Consider the following 20,864-nt stretch of genomic DNA (forward strand, 5'->3'; position numbering starts at 1 on the left):
ATATAAGGGTCCTGTAATGGTAAATGTGCTGTTGCAGTCAAACTCTTCAGGGCTGAGAGGAGTGTTGTATAGACATAGTAAATGTATTGCACTATCTGGCTTCCTTCATCTGGAGTTGCCTTGCTGAATAGGGGAGTATGGCAGGACATGAAATAAATTCCTTACAGTTTAATCTCTGTAACAATTGCTGTTAGATTTTAAGTTTTTAATAATGGACATGTTCCATTTATTTTTACAAGTACACGGTCATCTTTTATGACTTTTTGGTGATGTGTTAAAAGATGTTCTGGTTAAGCAGCTGGCTAGCTGTAGTACTGTGCTATTCGCTTCATATGTTTGGATTGCAAGATTATTGTTTTAATTGTCAATTTATTTTGAGATAATTTCCTGAAAAAAAATTAATATATTTCCTGCTTGTTCCTTTTTTAAAAAAAAGGTTCCTGAGTGGAAGCTATTGGTTTTGTAGGCTGCTTTCGGTGTTTTAAAGCCCACACAATTTTTTAATCTGTTTAGAAAAGGAAACAGGTTCATTTCTATTTGAAAAAAAATTTTGTTTGTTTTTTTTTTTTAATAGGACTGTTGGTGTTTAAGTTGTTAATATGTATTATTTTAATGGGAAATATAATGGCATAAAATACTTTTTTAATATTAAAAAAACCCCTTCAGGTACGTATCAGACTGGATGTGCGAGCCTCTTAGGGGCACTGATAGCTCCATGTGCTCTTATTCTATGTTATAATTTAAGATTAAATTAATAACTTGAATTAATAATTTGAATGCCAGGGTTAATACTTTTTAATCCCTTTTTCCCCCTGCAAAGCAGTATGAAATTACTTCTCCTTTTTCTGGTAGCTGAATGCAGAAATTACCTTGGATAAGTGTAGTAAATCGATTTTAAATTAAGGAACTGAGAGGGTATCTGTAATCAGCGTTAATTTGATTGCCTCATAGTTTTGTGGAGATTCTTGTTCTTGTAAACATTATACTCTTCCATGACTGCAACAAGCACTTTTATTGGGTTTTCTTTCCTTTTACTGTTTCAGTTGAATTTTTGCATGCTTCTAACACTACAATGAAAAAGTGAATGTCCTTCTTGCTGTGACTTAGCAGTGAATTGCACATATGCAAGCTGTTTTTTCTTTTATTGCAGAACTATAGAGAAATATGCACCCATTGTAAATATATTAAGTACCCTGAGTGTTTAGATTTTGCATTTCTGGGAACTTAATTGTGTTTTCCATATTGGGTGCCTGATCCTTGATGTTGTGTGTCTGTGTTTTCCAACTGAGCCCTGACTTTATTTTTCTCACACTGATACCTTGGCTCTTTATGCCATCAGTGTGGTGAAACATGAGAGGTATGTTTTACTGGATATTTCTGTGCACATCAGAGCAAGGTGACTTTAATGGTCCTGACACTGTAGGTAGTACAGGGAAGTAGGAACAGATCTCAAAGGGAGAGCGTTTAGAATAGTACAATGGAAACTGTAGTGTAGGAAACACCTTTTTCTTTTCAATCAATTACTGTCTGTTTTCCTTTCAATCTCCAGTGTGACTTGTGAACCCAGCTGAAGGTTAGGTACATAAATTTTTTTTAATACTTAACCAGATTTTAATGTTTTTAGTCCTGTGACTGCAAATGAATCTTATTTCTTCTGTGCTATCTATCCTACATATGACTGCGCATTTTTAAGGTAGGACCTAAGATCGTAACGCAGAGGTAGTAATGTTCGGAGTAAAACTTTATAAAAATGCTGACTCATGCAGGTTAGGTCAGTTTACAAAGTCGCTATGCCACTGGAAAAAAATGCATTGTCATTCATATACTGTTACTGTAGGCTTTTAAGTGGTATGGATACAAGTAACTTATTTGCAAGTATCTTGGTGTTCTCCGCCCCCCCCCACCCCCCATGCCGGTTATGGCTCAGAGTTCACATTAATTTATGAGTTCCTTTTAAATGGCACAGGTATTTTGTGGTGCACCTGTAATGTTATAACTTGCTTTGTAATTTTTCAATAGTTAAATTTTTAAGATGTAGGAGATTTTTTAATTTTTTTGCAGGTTTTTAATTATTTTGATGAGGCATGTGAAAATGGATGGCAGATTTCTGCACTTAAGTATATTCAATGTTTTCAGAAGATAAGAAGTAGAATTCAAAAGTTCTTGTGGTTCACATTGTTTGCTGTAGAGCTTCTCCATTTAATTTTTTTTCCAATACTCACACAAATGGCCTTTGCTTAGAAATACCATAAACTTACTTTAACCATTCAGTATATTGCATTTGAACGATAAAATTGGGCAAGTGAAGTTCTCTAGTTCCCACTTTCCTGTATGAACTTTCTGTGACTGTAATAACTTAATTTTCATTTATTTATTTATTTATAAATGACTTGGTTAATCTGCTGGATTAGTCTAAAATGTAAAAGAGGACTTTTCCCTTTTTGCTAGACTAGTTCATTTTGACTGAAAAAGAACACTGTGTCCTGAGTGGCTCAGTAAGTTGAGCTGCTTAGCTGCAGCTAGAAAAAGTGAATGTATTTATACTTGCCTCGATTTTTTTTCAACTTCTTTTCCTGTTTCTCAATTATTCATTTGGCATTACTAAATGTTCCTATGATGCTGTAAACTTAGGCAACTAAACCAGAACATGAAGTTTCATTGCATGGTGAGGAATCAGATATGCTTTTGTGAAATGATAAAGCTGCTGTTATGGTAAAAGTAACCAGTTCAAGTGAATAAAACTCTCTGGAATAAACTGGAAGGAGTTAATGGACTAATAACTTCTAATTATATACCAAACAACAATTTCTATGGCAAATGTATTTCATTTGGAAGGAATTGCTATAATTGATGGTTTTGTAAATGAAGATAACTTACTTCAGTTTAAATATATTCAGCCTTCACAGGCGTTTTAATGTTTCCAAAACTTCCTTCTAAAGATGTTTTTAAAAGATGAGTATATGTATTTGACTAAGAATGTTAGTTGGCATATACTGGACAAAAGGGTATCGAAGGCTATGTAGTTTGTAATTATACATTAACGTGTGTGATTATACACTGAAGTGTATAATTCCAATTACACATGGCAGCTACTGCATTTGAGGATTTGGATTCCAGAACCTTTTTCCCTTAAAGTGAAAAATCTGACAGAAGCAACTTTTGGAAATTATCTTCGTTAACTGGAAAATCCCAATGTAAATTGCTTTCAGAGGAGTAAAGCTGGAATGGTTCTGGTAAGCTTCATATTTTTATAACAGCATGGAACCTTGACATGTCGATATAGGCAGAGTGCTGGCAATTGTGGTTTGAAGTGCATGTTTGTAGTACATCTAAAGTCAATTAGCTTGTTGAGAAAAGAGATAAAATATTTAAGTGACTGTACAGATCAGTTTTTGAAGCGTAGGTTGCAGCTACTGTGTTTTTAAATGAGGAGGAAGATTGATAAAAAAAGCGCTTTGCTAGTGCAATATAGCTTTTGTTCTTTCTGGACGGAGTTATGGAGTTGAGTTTGAATAGACTTGCTGTCTATTTTGAGAAGTGGTGGTTATCTTAAAGGTAATCTTATTAAAGACTTACTTTAAGCAAAAGGTGAATACAAAACTGTTCTACCAGGTGTTGGGACTGTTGAGTACTGACCAATGCATATTTAAAATAATTAAAACCTAATATGATGACTTTTTTTTCATACAAATGCTCTTTTCTCCATCCTCAACTTTAGCTTGGACAGCAATACCCACTGCTGTAGACCACAAGTTCTTTAGAACAGGCACTGTTTTAAGTACTTGTGCAGATGTGGTGTTATTGAAAATGAAGAATGTTCAGAATATTGTCATTTTATACAAGTAATGTAGATTTAATGACTTTTGGAGAGGATATAGTCCTTTAGCTCCATATAAAAATATTTATGTAATAGTCCCCAAACCCCAGTTTAGCATACATTTATCGTAATGAGTTATTTGTAACCTGTAGGTGCCCTGCCTGTATCTGGAGTTGGTTTTGTAACATCATTGTAAGAGGTTATCTCTACCTTAAAAATTTTACTTTCTAAACAGAGTAGGAAGCAGGGAATTATGTTCTGTACTGATGAGGAGCTCAGACAGTACAGAAACAATAAATAAAGATGAATAAAATACGTTGTTGTGAAGATCTGTCCTATGCTGCTTGTTGCAATTGTCCCTTCCTGCAATAGGTTGCTCCCATTTTAGATTGGCTGAGGTCATTCCTGAACCTGAGCCTTTTAAAATGATCTGAATTTAAACAAATGTTTCAAACAGCCTAGATAATTTTGATAGAGCTCAGCTAGGGAACTTGTGTACATGTTGCGCTCTCATCAGCAGGTGAAACCCTGTTGAGAAGGGGTGAAGACAGGAAAGAGGAAGAGGGATAACAAATAGTTACAGGTGGTCTGCAGGGATTAGTTTATTAACCTAATTGTGCTGCTGCTAGAACAGTATATAAAACAAAAGCCAGATGTGCTTTAATGTTATGGGATAGTTCTTAAAACCCCCAGGACTTAACAGTTTTTGTTTGTTGCTAGGGAAGCTTGTCCTTGTACATTGCCTGGCATAATAGGTCTCTGCTTCATGTGTAGTGTTTACATCCAAAAATCATTAAAAGCGATCTCCTGGATGTCATGCCCGTCTGTTCCATTAATCACATGATTAGCTTTCTCTTTGTCATATCTACTTAATTTCCAGAATACTCTACGTAGTCTTGACTTGTATTTGTAATTTGGAGCTAGTCCTAGAAAAAAACAAATGTGTATGCTCAGGGTATTTTTTCATGGTATATCACACAAAAATAAGTTGATGTAAACAGGAAATACTGTTCTCTGAGTGGTCTTGTTCTGCTATATTGCAAAGATTTTGCAGTATAAAGGTAATTTAGTTAATGATAAAATTGATAACTGTTTCTTACTTTGTGATGTCCACACAAGGCTATCTCAACTGTTCACCTAGCAATTGCTGTAAGAATGCAATTAATGTACAATTTTCATAAGCTAAAATCTGAATTTTCGCTTTATTTTGCCACAAATCAGCTTGCTTGTGTGAGTGAGAATGCCCCTCTCCTTTTACAGGTAATGTGTTGAGAAACATTGACCTGAATAGCCCAGCTGCAGTACAAGGACTCTCTTGATATTTTCAAAGCTGTAAATGAAGTCACTTTCGTGCTTGTAAGGAAACTGAAAGTGTGCAGCTGATTAACTTAGTTCACATCTGTGGCAATAGGCATGCACGAGCAGTTGATTTCAAGGAAGAAGTGTTGAGGTTTTACTGGAAAAGTTGGATGCTCGCAGGTACTTGAAATAAGGGGAGTGCCTGGAGATCAGGCAAGTTTGTCATGTGCTTATGAGTTTCCTGAACCTGGGATAAAACTTTAGCTCAAGTATCTGTCCCCAGAAGCATCTTTTGAAACTCACTTAATAGAGTTGGGATGGTTTTATTTCATAGTGACCACTTTTTCATGTTCTCATTTTGCCTTTTCTTTGTTTACATCTATAGATGACTGTTCCTAAGTGCTGTGACTGTCTTGTCCTTCTTCAGCCACTGCTTGGAGTCAATAAATGCTTTTAATCCTGTTGTTTCTAGGAAGGACATAATTAAAGCAAGCTCTAATTATTGGTAGTACTGGCATCATAAATTACTCTAATCCACATCCTTTTTAATTAAAACCTAATTATATTTACTCTGCTGCTTTTTACTTGAGAGAAAGCAATATCCTGTTGTTTTTTGTTGTTATTTAAATGGTTGTAAGTGAATAATGAAAAAAAATATTGCATGCGGATCTTCTGATAGCAATAGTGGTGAGTAATGATTCTTTTCTAGCATGGAGCAGTCCTTAGCTTAAGAAAAGCTGGGAGCGGGGTGGGGTGGGAGTAGAACAGGATTTGTATCTCCTTTCCAAGACAAATAATGTAACTACATCTACATTAATTGTTGATTTCTAGTAATAAGTACATTTTACTCCTGCAAATGTGTTTTCTTGTTAAACTGAAAAATTTAGAAGAAGCAAAAATATTTCTGAAATTAAGTTTGAAATAAGCAGTCTCCTGTTCAGACCTCAAATTATTGTAAGTTAGGAGCCGGAAGTATCTAGTGTCCAAATTTCCCAGATATGTAATAGTTTGTTAAACTGAGCTAAATGGCAGTAAGACATTTACTGCTGCCTAAGGGTAGTAAATAGTGTTGAGAATAGTAGAGCTTTTAGCTTTGTGGTGGACCTTGCTGCTGTCAGCTGAGGGACCCGGGCTTGAATTTCCTCTTCCATATATTGCTTTGTGAATTGAATTGGCTAAAATGTCACTTTCTCATAGATAAATTCTTGTCTTTAGGCATTCTTGATTTAACTGCTGATTCAATTTCCTCCCTTATGGAAGGTGTATCTTTGTTTTATTTTTCTTCCTCTCTGAACTTTCTCTCCCAGGAATAGTAAGGATCCCCCTTCGTACTTGTTATATTCTACTTAGTAAGTATGCAGTAGCAGAAAGTTCCAGCTGCTGCCTAAAACATTCTTGTTACTACCATCTGTTGAGAAAAGGTGGAACAAAAAATTGTTTCACTCTATTTCTATGTACTGTATAACCAAAATTTATAGATGACAGACATATGACATAATCTAAACTTAGGGAAATTATTAAGAAATCAAATTTTTGTATGAAAAGAAATATGGGAGCTTAAATTAGACATGACTGGAAAATTAATGTATTTTTGTGATAATACTGTGAATTTAAGTTTAGTTACAAAATAGATGTTTAGAGAATTCTGTGTTTATAATATGTTGAGGGGAGTGTCTGAAACATCTCTATTTTGAGGAAAGTAAAACCAGACTTCAGTTAGAGGCATGCAAATAAATGAGACAGCTTCTGTTTCTGTTCCTCTCATGTCTTTGTGCTTTATTCTTTCTGTCTGATGTTCATTTTGGAGATTTTCTTGCTGTTTGCTTCTTAGCCCTTGAACACTTCTGAGGTTTTTAGAAGATTTCACAAAGAAAGTGCTTTTGTCACTAATCAACAAGTTTGTCCAGTGATGTTTTTCTGTGCTGTCATATTAATCATTTGGCAATGATATCTGTAGGGTTTTGTGTGCTTCAGTGACAGGGTTTCATTTGTATAACTGTCAGTAAGACTTTGTAACATGACGCAAAAGTCTGAAGTCCTTACTAATCTTTTTTTTTGTTGATTGAGTGATTAGGTGAAGAGTTTGCATCCAGAATAAATAAATGGCACTCAAACTCTCTTTCTCTTTTTCATTGCTATGAAGACCATGTTCTGGCTGTTACGGAAGAGTCCTAAAAGGAAAGACTGAGTTTTTTTTCAGTGGTCTGTGGGCTAATCTTTAATGAGAATGTGTATGCCTTTTTCCTCTTCCTTTTAAACTGAAAAATATATTTTGTACGCTGACTTCTTGTCTGATTTCTGTGTTCTGTGAAATGACTGCATTTTTTTGAGATTATTTTGACTGTACTGGAATGAGAGTGTGTTTAAGTGGAGAAATGTAGAGGGTGTAGAATAATAACTCATAAAATCTGACCAAAAGGGAAAAATTAAAAAATGTTGTTAAAGTGTTTCTGCTAAAACATCCATAAACTATGAGCATTACTTTACAAATAACTGGTAAGCTTATTCAAGAAGCTTTTTGTAACTACAATGTTCTAATACTTTCCCCTAGTTTATAGTGTAATACTGAGAACCTCTTAAGAATATACAAATCTACACAGCCTATATTAGTTGCTCAGTTAATGAATACTATAAAGTAATAAAATAAATGTAGCTTTGTACTTCACATTTTATGTGAAGGAAGAGTCGTGCTGTTCAATTTGATGTTGCGTTAATTAAGGAGAGGGTTCAAATCTCAGTGACCTAGATCTTCTGTTTATCATCTTCCCTGTGTAAAATGGAAGGCATTCTTTGCAAGCCTCTCTAAATGAGAGGTAATGTGTGAACACAAGTAACAAATTTTATGCATCTTTATTTCAGTACTCAATCTGTTCAGTCTTGAGCCATGCTATTAATGATGCTAAATACTATGTGTTTAGGCAACTTGGCCCCTTCCCCCCCCCCCCCCCCCCGCCAAATAACTTCTAAACACCCGTACTGTTTTCTTAGGATCTGAGTTGATGTAGTCTGCCAAATCTCTTGACAGTTCCGTTATAAGAACTTAAGTTCCATGTACCAGAAGTAATAGAATATTCTTCCTGTTTAGATGAAGATGATGAATTTGTCAATAAAAGGGTTTCCCTGAAACCGAAGGAGAATGGGACATCAGCAATTGGTTGTCCAGCAACTACAGTGAAAAAGGAAGATGTAAAACCACGAGCTAAAAGCAGGCCATTATCTCCAGTGAAACAGACTCCCACCTCGGCACTTGATTATTTTGGGACAAATAGTGTCCAACGATCAGAAAAGAAACTGGTAGCAAGTAAAAGGAAAGAAGTGAGTACTGATGATGTTCCTTTACGCTGCTCATGTGTCTGATAGCAGATCAAAATGGCCAGTTGAATGACTGCAAGGAGGTACTTCACTGCTTGTCCTATTTAATTACTTTTTACTAACCACTTAAGTATAAGGTCAATTCTGATGATATGCGCAGGCGTATAAAGTCCTCAAATGCAATTTTAGAGCAGCATTTCCATGTTTAAGAAGACAGCACAAAGTTGAAAGTAGTATTTTCTCTGCATTTTCTGAAGTGACTTTTCTTAAACTTAAGTAGTTTTCTGAGATTAGTGAGTGGATGACACAGCTTATAGTTGGAGGCAGAGAGCAGGAGGCAGGTGGTTTTTTTTCCTCCAGGTTTACGGCACATGTATTATGGAATAACAAAGCACCAAATAAAGTATGGAGGAAATTAAAAATTCACAGTTTAGTTGTGGATTTCTCTTTCAAGCTGGCCAACTGTGATAGCTTCAGAGACATCCAGCACTGTCTGAAGAAATGAGATGTTTATATTCTAGAATGGTTTTGTTTTGAGTAGTAAAATATCTTGAAAACAGTCTTGTTTAATGGTGTTTAGGTTACAGAGCTAGGAATAAAATGCTGCATGTCTCATTTCCAGTCCTTTTCTAGAAGTACACAAAATGAATCTGTACAGATTGAATTATTGTAATTTGCACAATACTGGGGAAACTGAACTGTTGGTCTCTCTTTCTTAAATACAGCCTTCACAAAGCACAGACAGCACAGTAGATGATGAGGCCATTGCTAGGCAACTGCAGCTTGAAGAAGATTCAGAGGTAAAGCTCTATAAATTTGCTACTGAATGTCAAAAGCAGTTTGTTTAACTTAAAATTATTTTTCCTTAAGAAATTAAGATGAACTTTCCACGTGTGCCATAAATATGTGTAATAAAACCTGTATAATTAATTCTTGCACATATGTGCAAACATACTCACACAGTTATTTTTATGGGCATTATTTCAGTTACGTGAAGAAAACATCTCACTTTTCCATATATCCAGACTTTCTCTGTCTGTGCAGGTGATTTGTCTATAATAATCTTTTTTTCCTTTTTGGACGCATAAGAAATAATACCTGTGGCATATTGGTTTTATAAAGTCTTCTGTTTGAATCTTATAGCATGGCATGTTGGCCTTCAAGACAATTATGAAAGGATTTTTTTTTTGTTGTTGTTAAAACAATGGTCAATATTTATTGGTAACAATATACACTCTTTGGGAATAGAAAAGGTTTTCCCCCAGGGGCCGTATTGGATAGGAAAGCAAATTTGATAGTCAGTTATCACCGCAGATGTCACATTTATTTTATTTGGTGAAATAAAAATGAAACCAACATGGCTTTGTGTTGTGTTTTTTTTTTCTGGTTTGTTTTTTTTTTTTTTTTGGTTTGGTGTGTTTTTTTGGTTTTTTTTTTTTGTTTGTTTTTTAAATTAATAAATAACTTTCTTGGATTCCATGTGCAGTATTGATTCTTACTGGTTCATCTGTCAAAGAAAATCAGTTGTTTAAGTAGAAATATTAAAAAGTTGAAGTATATTTGTTTCCATAAAGTAAACAGAGCTCCTGGCAACAAGAGCTGGGCTAAGGGCAGTAGCTAAATTCTCTAAAACTGCCGGAAATTTTTTTCATATGATATGAAAAACAAGAAGAATGAAAGAATAAACATTCATTATTGAGGCATCGTGATACTTAGCAGGCATTGTTCCTACCTGTCTTTTGGGACTGCTTTTGTAAGTTTTCTAAAGCCACTGTGTTTGCATCTCAGGGCAAGCTGGTTCTTGTGAGATCTTGCCTTCAAGTTTTGATTCTTTATTAAATGAAAAGGATAAACAATAAAAAATGTGAAGGAACATAAAACCTAATTGAAAACAGATTATACAGGCTTATTAATGTTGCTAGTGCAACAGATCCAAACTCTACTTTTCTCACTAGACTTCAGTCTATCTCTTTGGGCGAAACAAGTAATCCTTCAGTACCATTTTCAGAAATTTGTTTGCCTCTGGTAGGATGCACTTTTCCCTGCTATATGCTGTCTTATTTTACATAAACTTTTTGTCTTGAACAGCAAATAAAATTTTAAAAAATTATAGTAGAATTAAACTTGTTAGGCATGAGCCTAAAAATATTCTTTTTTTTTTTTTTTTCTTTTTTTCTTCCTCCCTCCCTCCCCCTTTCAGCTGGAGAGACAGCTGCATGAAGATGAAGAATTTGCTAAAACTTTGGCCATGTTGGATGAAACTCCTCAGAAGAAAAAGGTTGAATTATTTTTAAACTTCAGTTTTCAGAAATTATGTTAGTAGGAGTGTTCTTATTTAGACACCTAGCCATTCCATACAAATGCATTAAAAACACGAAAATAACCTACTTGTTTTTCGTACTTTTGTCCTGGATTTTCCTCGCTTAGTAAATAAAGTAGCCTTCCTAATCAGACAGCAGACATCACTGTATCTGTGTGCTGTCTGTTTCAGTTGAAGTAGGACTTTAAGTTCTAGTTCTAATGGAGTGAAGTGTGTTGCTGGAGACCCATACTTTAGATCTGCTGTAGCTCTGTTGGTTTGAGAGGATTAGATGAAGCAAGAGAATACTGCCCTTGCTCTGAGAGAAGAGGAAAGTGGGGATCCTTGAGAGTTTTGAGACCAACGCTGGTAGTTGGAGTCTTGCCAGTTCTCATAGCTTGGAGTGTCAGGCACAGTAAAATATTTTCTGTCTTGTACATCAAGGCTCTTTAGGATTGCTAATTTGAATATAGCAAGTATTAGTATTTGTAGACTAACCAGTAAACTGATTTGGATCAAAACTGATCGTAACCTGGAAGACTGTCTGGCCTGTGGCTTAAGGAATGATTATGTGCATGTCTGAGTGCGGAATTTGCTCATCTGCCTGCCTTTGATAGAGATTGTATTCTGACTTGTGATAGGGATCAGCTTTGTTAGATGTCATTCAGCCTATTATACTTAACAGTAGGGGAATTTGGAGATCTGGACTTAATGGTAGCTTGGGATATATATCTCTGACTTTGGCATTGTTTCTTTATTTAGCCTCGGAAAGATTCAGGAGGAGAGCAAACACTGAGCATCAAGAGCAGTCCTAATGTGACAGAAAGACATAAGCAGTCGGAAGGAGGTAGGACACGGAATATAGAAAACATTTCACTAATTTACAAGATTAATTATACATATTCTTATTTATGTACTCTCCTCCCTCTGCCTCCTTTCAAGTGAAAGCAACAAACTCGACAGGGGAAGCAAAGAATTACACTGCCAAGCAGCACACTAAATCTGAACATTCAAAAGGGTCTCGTTTGTCCCCACAATCATCTGATGGTAAAATAGCAAGAGAGGTGACAGATAAGACCTTGCCTATGAAACCTAGCTCTAAGCTTCTGTCTCTGAAACAAAAAGAAGAGATTGCTGAAAAGGAAAGAGGTGCTAAAAGTTTAGTATCAAAAGAAAAAACTGCTTCAGGGAAAGAAGTGAAGACAACACCGAAGAAGGAGAAAGTTTCTCCCAAGAAGACTGAGGTAGGAGCTGTCAAAATGAATTTGGCTTGGTGGAGTTTGCAGGAAAACGTTTTTCACTTATTATTGTTTATATGTCACTGTTATAACTTGATACTTTGGATCTTCTGGGCAATTTTTAAGACTTTGAATTCTGGTAAGGCTTTAAGTTCCCAGCAATTGTAAAAGTAAAAGAAAAAAAAATTAGCTGAAAAAGTGTAAAATAAATGCATGAAGGAATTGAGAGTTTTTTAATGCTCATTAAGGTATGCATATACACAGCAAAATTGGTTTGGTGCTTCATGTTTAACTTTCCTGGAAAAACGCAGGGTTTCTGACACCTACTGAGCGAAAGCTTACAGTTTATGTGAGCTAGTGACCTTGTGGATCTGTAATGGTATTTGAAAGATAAATGGCATTGTTTGGGGTTTTTTCTCTTCCTCCTACCTCCATAGTCTCCTATTCCTGAGGTATGATTCAGTTTTCTTTCAACTGTCTGATTCAGTGTGTGTAATCACTGAACACGCTGGCAGTTATTGGCAACCTCAAAACATACTTTTTAATCATAAAGTACAAAATATCCAATTTTGACACTTAAATAATGGTTGTAATGGGGAGTGAGAGGCTGCAACTTCTTTGGGAGTACGTTTTAAATATTTTTTTTTTTTACTGATTAAAAAGCTTAAATGTCTCTGAAAAGTAGAAATACTATGAAATAGACTGTATAAGGGTGGATCTTGTCTATATCTAATCCTAATTCTGAAATGAAATAGGATGTGACTTTAAAGGAAGAATTTATTAATTGAGTGAGCATATACATGTGGAATACATGAATTCACAGAAACTTGACAATGAACAATGGTTACATATTTTTAAAAACAACAAAAAATATCTCAAAACACAAGCACCAAACATCACAGGCTTTGGTATTACACGTTAATAGATTAAAATAAAGTATTAAAATTTACTTTGCCTTTGGTGCATACAAATGTCTTAAACTATGATGGCTGTTTATTTTGTTAGTTTTACATCTGTAGTGTGTATTAATTTTTTTCTCCCTCCTGCCCAAGTCTGTAAGTCCCGAGGACTCTGAAAAGAAGCGAATCAATTATCAAGCTTACCGAAGTTTTCTTAATCGCGAGGGTCCGAAAGCGTTGGGTTCCAAAGAGATACCTCAGGTAAGTTTGGCTACAGCAGAGTTCAGTACGTAGAAGCGGAGTGTGTCGTAGACTTACTGTTACAACTGATCCAACCAGGATCAACTAAACTACTTTAAAACTGGTATTTTTTTCAAGTAGGAAGTATATTGGAAAAAGATAAATTGTAATGCAAAGCAGTAAGGAAATATACTAAGATATTAAATTAAGTATTTCGTTTATGAAGTCATGATGATGAAAAATAGTTACTGGTCTTGAAGATTGCTGTCGCTCATTTGAGTGACCTGCTATGCTTGAAGCACAGTGTGTTACAAGTATGATTGGTCAGGTGAACAATGTGTGAAGCTTTGTTGGTAGCTGTTCCCTTTGGCTTTTGAAGTTTTAGAGCTATTAACTAGCTAGGTAGTGTAGGCTTATTTTTAAAGCTTCATAGGGTACTTGACATGGTAGGGGGTTAAAAAAGTTTATGGTGAAGAGGTATTTGGTAGAATTACATCAGATAATGACGTTTTCTGTGTAATGCTTTGGTTTTCAGGGAGCTGAAAACTGCTTGGAAGGCCTGACATTTGTAATTACGGGTGTTCTGGAGTGCATTGAAAGAGATGAGGCCAAATCTCTGATTGAACGTTATGGAGGAAAAGTAACTGGCAATGTCAGCAAGAAAACAAACTATTTGGTTATGGGGCGAGACTGTGGCCAATCTAAACGTGAAAAGGTGAGTATTCCTGTGTCTGAGCAAAGTAGAAGGGAAACTGTAAATGGTTCATATCTAACTGAATTGGTTTTCAATTTCTCTGCCAAAATGAGGCAGTACTACAAATAAAGTGCATGTTAAAAAGGAAAAGTTGCCTCATATTTTAGAGCTTTGCTTTGTTTTTTTTTTTTTTTATATATATGCACACACACAGACACAGAGAGAGAGAGAGAGAGACCTATATATAAAGCATCCCTTTTTGTTGTGTTCCTAAACATAGTCTTTACTGGAAAGGACTTTGAATTATATAACTCTGCTTTACGTAACCTTACTTGCAATTCTTTCTTTGGCTCCAGGCGTCAACTTTAGGGACAAAGGTTATTGACGAGGATGGCCTGTTTGATCTTATTCGAACTATGCCCGGCAAAAAGTCGAAATACGAGCTGGCGGCTGAAACAGAGGTTTGTTTTTAGTAAACTTAGGGGCGGGGAATTGTTCTGTTTTTAGTTGAAAGGAGTTCTGGTTGTCTTTTCCAGTAACAGTAACCCTACGACTGTCAGTTTGACCTTCTAGGTTAAAAGTATTGAAAGTGAAAATTTTATACTTGTGTTTAAGACTTCTACTTGGGAGCTATAGAATTTTTTTCCCACCTTTCATTTTATACTCTGACATTATTCTGTATTTTAGGTATCTGACTGGGGGGGTAATTGCATCTCCTTAGTTGGTTTCAGTTTTAAACTTTGAGTATTTGTTTATTCTTTGAAATAAGTAATTGTGACTGATACTGTGTGGTACCCAAGCGGGCCCAATATAAAAACATGCAAACCATCTGTATACATAACAGATTTTATCTTTATGTGGTACTTGAAGTAATAATACTAAAGGTAAGTTTTTTCAGGGAATACTGTAAAAACAGTAACAAGTTTTTATGCACATTTAAATTTAGTCTGTAGTGGCTGATAGAGTTATTAAAATTTCCGTTAGCTCTGGCATGTTGTGTGTTCAGTAAAGGTGTTGCTTTGGTACCTCAGATGAGGCTCCATATGAATTGCTGCATGCAAAGATATTATTGGAGTCTTATGGAAAAGCAGCTCTAAGCTTACTAGCTAATTACATTCACTCCCTTTGAATTGTTTTGGGTTGAATGTTTTATGGGGCTGTGCTGTTCTTTTGGGGGGGTTGTTTTTGGTTTTGGTTTGTTTTTGTTGTTTAAAAACTGTAGTTCTCTTAAAAAGTGTATGCTTGAGGAGAGTGCTCCTCATTGGAAATAGGGTTATTCCCTATTCCTCTTCCTTCTATCCCCGTATTTCTAGTGTTAATTTTTCTTAGTGTTTGAGCTTGGAAGCATTGTTTTGAAAGAGCTGTGCTTCAGCTTCAGGCTTTCTTGTGGCCCATTTGTTCCAATCTGACAGTCATCCGTTCTGCGTTATTTTTTTAATGATGTGTCAGGCTCAGTGAGTAAAGGGACTTAACTGCTCTTGGAATGACCGGAACATTTCCTGCCTTTTTTGTGGACTGTGTTACAGAACCTGGTGGCATAAACAGTAGCTTATTTTTCAGGGAGGAATATTTCTTTATCTGCTATTGAAGGATTTTTATCAACACACAAACTTTGTTACTTCCTTAGGCCCTCCTGTACGTGTGTTCAAAGACAACATGTTTATTTACTGTATGATCTTTTGAAATTTTCCTTTAACTTTCTTACCTTTATTTTCCTAAGGGAAAGAAAGCAGAGTCAAGACCTAAAAGGACACCACAGAAAGCTGAAGCTGGAAAAAGAAATTTTAGTCCCTTCAAAAGAGAAGCTGATAATAAAAAAAATAAGTCTACTCCTGAAAAAGGAGACACCATCAAGTCTCTTAAGAAAGAAACCACTGCTGTTCGAAAGCTTCTGGACTTTAAACGGCAAACTGCAGACAAGAAAGAAGCCCCAAAACCTAAGGGGAACTCCGTTTCTGAGATTAATGAAGATGGGACAGAGAAGTTGCTATGGGTAGATAAATACAAGCCTGTATCTCTTAAGGCAATAATTGGACAGCAGGGTGAGCAGAGCTGTGCCAATAAACTGCTCCGATGGCTCCGAAACTGGCATAAGAATACCTTGGAAGATGGACAAGGTGACCAGCACAGTTAACTTCTCTTTGTGTTCTTCCTTGCCAACCACACTGCTTGGTTCCCTGGATCAATAAGGGCCTTTGAGATAGCACAGCAACTCTAGAACAGGAATGAGGCCGAAGTCAGATGCAGTTTTTTGTAGCAATAGTTTAGCCTGAGGGTGCTAGTGGTGAGGTGGTTGTGGGGTTTTTTGTTGGTTTTTTTTTTTTTTTTTGTGTTGTTTTAAAGCAGTTGCTCACTGGCCACACCCTTCCTTTCTCCCCTACCCGCAACCAGAAAAGCAAACTGTCTGAAGGTATTTTTTAAAATCTTGTCGTATTCTCTTAAATGTGGTGGTTTGGTTTTTTTCTCACAGTGAGAAATTATGGCTAGTGCTAACCTGTCTGGTACACATGCTGAAAATACAGGATAGCATCATACATGGGGGAGAGGTGAATCATTGAGGTCCTCTGTCTCCCTGACAAGCAGCCCATCTCACGTGTAGTGTCTCATCCTGTAGGCAGTTTTTTCTGTGATTGAAATAGTGTTTCAGCTTCACTGCTGTCCTAGTGGGTAGTGGTGGTTTTTTTCCATGTGGTGTGCGTGTTGTTTTGGTTTGGTTTTTTTTTTTATGATGTGATTGTAAGAAAATTGCAGAAATGGTTCTATTACATTAATAGCACTTCTGTTATTTTTAAGTTTAGAATCACTGCAAGTCTTAAACTAAGATGGTTTAAACAGCTTTTCCCCAAATGATTAGGATGCAGATGTGTATGTATTTTCCATATCAAGCCTTAAATGAGGGAAGATACCAGTGATGCTTGGTGTCTTTAAAGATTTACATGAAGTATGCAGTTTGTTTTGTAATACATACCTAGGTAAAACCTGGAATCTTCTTTTCTAGCAAAGAGCAATAAAACTGGCGGCAAAGATGATGGTACTGGTTTTAAAGCAGCATTACTTTCTGGTCCACCTGGAGTTGGTAAAACAACTACAGCTTCTTTGGTTTGTAAGGTGAGTTCATGTTAAGAGTTGTTCCTAGCACCGTTTGTTATATATTCATGCTGTATCCGGATAGGTAGGTCTGGGGTGAAAAGTAAAGCAATAGGTGTCTGCATTTCTTTCTGTTATGTTGAGAGGAAGCATATCACAGTATGTTGAGCAATTGGAAATGATTTTCAAAAATCCTGAGTGTTTACACTTGCTAAAAAAGTTGGAGAATATTTGCACTAAATTTAGTGGGAGTCAGATTCTGACAAAGTTTTTGAAAGTTTCTATGACAGACATGGATCATGGCTTTTTATGTATCTGACAAAGATATCTTTCCCAGACTCATTCTAAATTCAAATACTATAGGATGATAGAAGTTGACAGGGCTACATGTTCATTTCTAAATTTGAATTTAGAAATTATTTTTTCTTAACTTAGCTAGAGCGCTGTGTTCCACTAACTCTCATGAGACTCAGCTGGGAACTTCTTAATAGTGTTGTATCAAGTTACAGATTATTTTTTTTTTTTGTTGTTCTTTGACTTGCAACAACTTTCCTAATGTGATACTACCAGCTTGGAAGGGTTGAGAACAATTGTCAGCTGTCTGATCTTTGTGCTGGGGAGGAATGATTACTTACCTCAGTATTTGAGTGGTATAGAGTAACTCCCAGTCTCCCTCCTTTCTCCACCACCCCTGCCGGCTATTGAGCTTTGTGCCACCAAGCTGATGCTGCACCCAAAACCAGACCTGTGCTGACTTGGGCTCATTTCTGCAGTACCATGGGCTTTCCTGCTTCTGGTTTCCAACCTAGCTTGTTCACAGCTGCTTCAGGTCTCTGCAGAATATTTTTTGTGCTGCACAGGAGTAGCCAAGAAAAAACTGGGTTGTTCAGGCTTTGAGAACAAAGCTTTGTGCAGCTCACTGCTGTGCTGTGGCATGCCTCTGGCAGGGAGTTGGCTGATAAAGGAGCCACTGGGTTAAATTCTTTCAGGGACTGATATGTGGGCCAGCCCTGTTCTGAAGTGGTGGTAGAACTGCTGAGGGAACCACATGTTTCCTAGCTGCTAAATAGTTAAAAGCTGCTCTTTGCTTCAGCTTTTAGAGGGATGTGGCATGTTTCTTGTCCTGGCTTTTTGTGCATAAGGCTTTGATATGCAGCTGAAAATAGCACAGAGCTTAGCCAGCCTTGGCTCATAGTTCTCTTTTGGGCATATCTGTTCCATGTCTGGTTATAAATATTTTTGGACTGTGAGAGAAAAGGAGTATAAGGGGAGAAAGGAATCAAGCCCACAAATGATGCAAAAATGGTGTTTTAAGAGCTTTCTTCTGGAACCTTTAAATACTGTTTCTAATTCTGAGTATGTGCATGCACTTTCCCTGATCTGTGTTTTCATTTTTTGTGTGGTTTGTGTGTTTGGACTAGGAACTGGGGTATAGCTATGTGGAGCTGAATGCCAGTGACACTCGCAGTAAGAACAGCCTAAAGGAAGTAGTTGCTGAGTCGCTTGACAACACCAGCATCAAAGACTTCTGTTCCGGTATGTCTGTTGTTTGAAGGAGGATTCTTGTTGTGCTAGGAGTCCAGTTACATGAGGGACAGAGCTTCCTTATTACACAACAGTATTAGGGATTTAACTTGCTCATCACTTGGAGGGATCTGGCTCTAACAGCGATGGCTTCATTTAGTGAGCTGTTTTATTTCATCTTCAGTTGTAGAAGTAAATCCTGCTATTAGTAGAATCAGTTGTTAATCTGCACAAAACTACTCGAGAACTCTGCAGTTGCTCTTCTGTTGCATGGGACTTGTTTCTTGGAAGATGACACAAGGCTATAGTCAGTTCTGTTCTGCAAACGTAGATCTGTGTGATCAAGTGGTAGAGCAAGAGGTTCACCACCACCTCTACGATGGGCTTACCTAACCTATAAAGCATTGAGTAAAACTCTGAGCAAGACCCTATTTTATTCCCATCTCATTTTCTTGTCCATATTCATTTTCAGGCACATCCTCATCAGTTAGCGGGAAACATGTATTGATCATGGATGAAGTGGATGGTATGGCAGGCAATGAAGACAGAGGAGGGATTCAGGTGAAACTGCTATAGTTATTAGCTAATGCCATTACTAAGAGTGTGTACCATATACGGCACAAAAGATTTCAAGCCAGTCTGCTGTCCTGAACTCATGGTCCATAGTCTCTGTAGGGTATAGTTTATCTGACCTATTTTAGAAGTCTGTCTTTGTGTAAGAAGAATTGTGTATTAGTAGAGGGGGGAAAAAGATACTCCTGTAAAAGAAACCTGGAGTGATGAACTTGGTTGTGTGCACTTCAGATTGTTATTCGCAGACAGGTGAATTTATTTTCAGGTCTCTGCAGCAGACATCTGCCTGCAGTGGGAAGTTTGCAATCCGACTAGGACAGTTGCTCCGTTCAGTAGGCAGTAACAATGAGTAAATAACGTGGCATCGGCAGTGCTGCACTTTGTCCTTAGCAGCTCCAGTTCTAGCTTCGGAAGATTTCCTGTGGTCACATGCAATACTTTCACAACAAAAGGCATACAGATTTTTAGCTCAGATGCAGACCTTTAGGTTGCAGGAATATGAAATTGAACCGAATTTCAATTTCTGTTTCATTAGAGCAGGCAAAGTTTGTTCTGGTAAGCTTAATGCTGAAATCTCAGGGTTGAGCTCTTTGGACAGGGAAGAGCTGATCTTTTTACTTCCTGCTGCTTCATGCAGGGTGCAGTCAGAAGATTGTGTTGCTCCTGCTGGGCGTAGGCCCAGTCAAACTGGTCTTTGGACAAATGAGTCGAGTTCTGCAGGTGGACAGCTCTACTCTGGGCTATTGATCTTAATTGCTTCATGAAGAATGGTCTAAATGTGATTGCTAGAAGCGGGTAGGCAGCAGAATAGAACAGCAAGTGCAAAAAGTAGGAGAGGGGCTAGGTTTTCTCTGTGTGGAAACAGGATTATAATAGGAAGAGATCTATAGACTTGCGTCTGTGAAGGATCTGATTTAAGGCAGGGACTAATGCTCCTTGGTGTGACACTTAAGTCACTCTCTGAGTTATCTGATGTAATTGTTGTAATGTGTTTAAATCACAGGAGCTGATTGGTTTGATTAGACACACAAAGATACCCATCATCTGTATGTGTAATGATCGCAACCATCCTAAAATTCGTTCCTTGGTCCACTACTGTTTTGATCTTCGTTTTCAGAGACCTCGTCTGGAACAGATTAAGGTAAGAAGGCTGTGGCTGTATGGGCTGCACTGAATCACCATCAGTAACTTCTGTTTTCATGTGGCAGAATTAGTACAGAATTGGAAGCACCACTTAAACCTTAATGGATCACCTCAGTGAGTAACTGCTTTTCAGAATTGGTTGTCTGAGTTTTTCTTCCCAAAGAATGAAGTATCCCAAAGCCTTTCAGATTTAGAAGTCTATCTTAAATATATCCAAAGATATGTGCTTAAAAAAAATAGAAAAATATGGTAATGCTCTTTCATAGATGTGTGAATGTGTTCTTTAAAGGGAAGAACTTGTAGGAATTCTCTAGTGACAACTTCTCAATTGTGTGTATTACAGGGTGCTATGATGTCTATTGCATTTAAAGAAGGTTTAAAAATTCCGCCACCTGCTATGCAAGAGATAATCCTGGCAGCAAATCAGGACATCAGACAGGTCAGTGCCAATTCAGCATCAGTGTCCAGTCAGCCTTTCATTTACAAGTTCTTGACTTCAATGTAGTGTTCGAACAGTGTTATTGTTTTTATATAGAGAGATCAGGCTGTTTGCTGCTTGAGTCTTCCACTTAAATGTTCTTATGCTACCAAATTGTCAATTTTGTTCTTTTAGGTTTTACATAATCTTAATATGTGGTGTGCAAAAGATAAATCACTGACTTACGATGAGGCTAAAACGGATGCCAGTAGGGCCAAAAAGGATATCAGACTGGTAAGTGTAAAACACTGGATTGGCTTT

At 36.8% G+C, this 20,864-nt stretch overlaps 1 protein-coding gene across 1 annotated transcript in view; it reads left to right on the forward strand.

Annotated features, from left to right (window-relative positions):
* RFC1 (replication factor C subunit 1) overlaps window positions 1-20,864 on the forward strand; it is a gene marked incomplete at its 5' end in the record, with an annotated part of 40,480 nt that overhangs the window by 15,542 nt on the left and 4,074 nt on the right. The window contains 15 exons of the mRNA XM_086746235.1: window positions 8,202-8,431; window positions 9,154-9,228; window positions 10,629-10,706; window positions 11,490-11,574; window positions 11,670-11,971; window positions 13,018-13,125; window positions 13,640-13,819; window positions 14,155-14,259; window positions 15,519-15,915; window positions 16,797-16,906; window positions 18,307-18,421; window positions 18,882-18,970; window positions 19,986-20,123; window positions 20,469-20,564; window positions 20,739-20,837. Coding sequence (XP_086602361.1) covers window positions 8,202-8,431; window positions 9,154-9,228; window positions 10,629-10,706; window positions 11,490-11,574; window positions 11,670-11,971; window positions 13,018-13,125; window positions 13,640-13,819; window positions 14,155-14,259; window positions 15,519-15,915; window positions 16,797-16,906; window positions 18,307-18,421; window positions 18,882-18,970; window positions 19,986-20,123; window positions 20,469-20,564; window positions 20,739-20,837 — 2,207 coding nt within the window. The remainder of the gene's footprint in view (window positions 1-8,201; window positions 8,432-9,153; window positions 9,229-10,628; window positions 10,707-11,489; window positions 11,575-11,669; window positions 11,972-13,017; window positions 13,126-13,639; window positions 13,820-14,154; window positions 14,260-15,518; window positions 15,916-16,796; window positions 16,907-18,306; window positions 18,422-18,881; window positions 18,971-19,985; window positions 20,124-20,468; window positions 20,565-20,738; window positions 20,838-20,864) is intronic.

Source organism: Chlamydotis macqueenii, chromosome 4 (genome assembly GCF_036417535.1).
Source record: "Chlamydotis macqueenii isolate bChlMac1 chromosome 4, bChlMac1.mat, whole genome shotgun sequence".
NCBI classification, from domain to species: Eukaryota; Metazoa; Chordata; class Aves; order Otidiformes; family Otididae; genus Chlamydotis; species Chlamydotis macqueenii.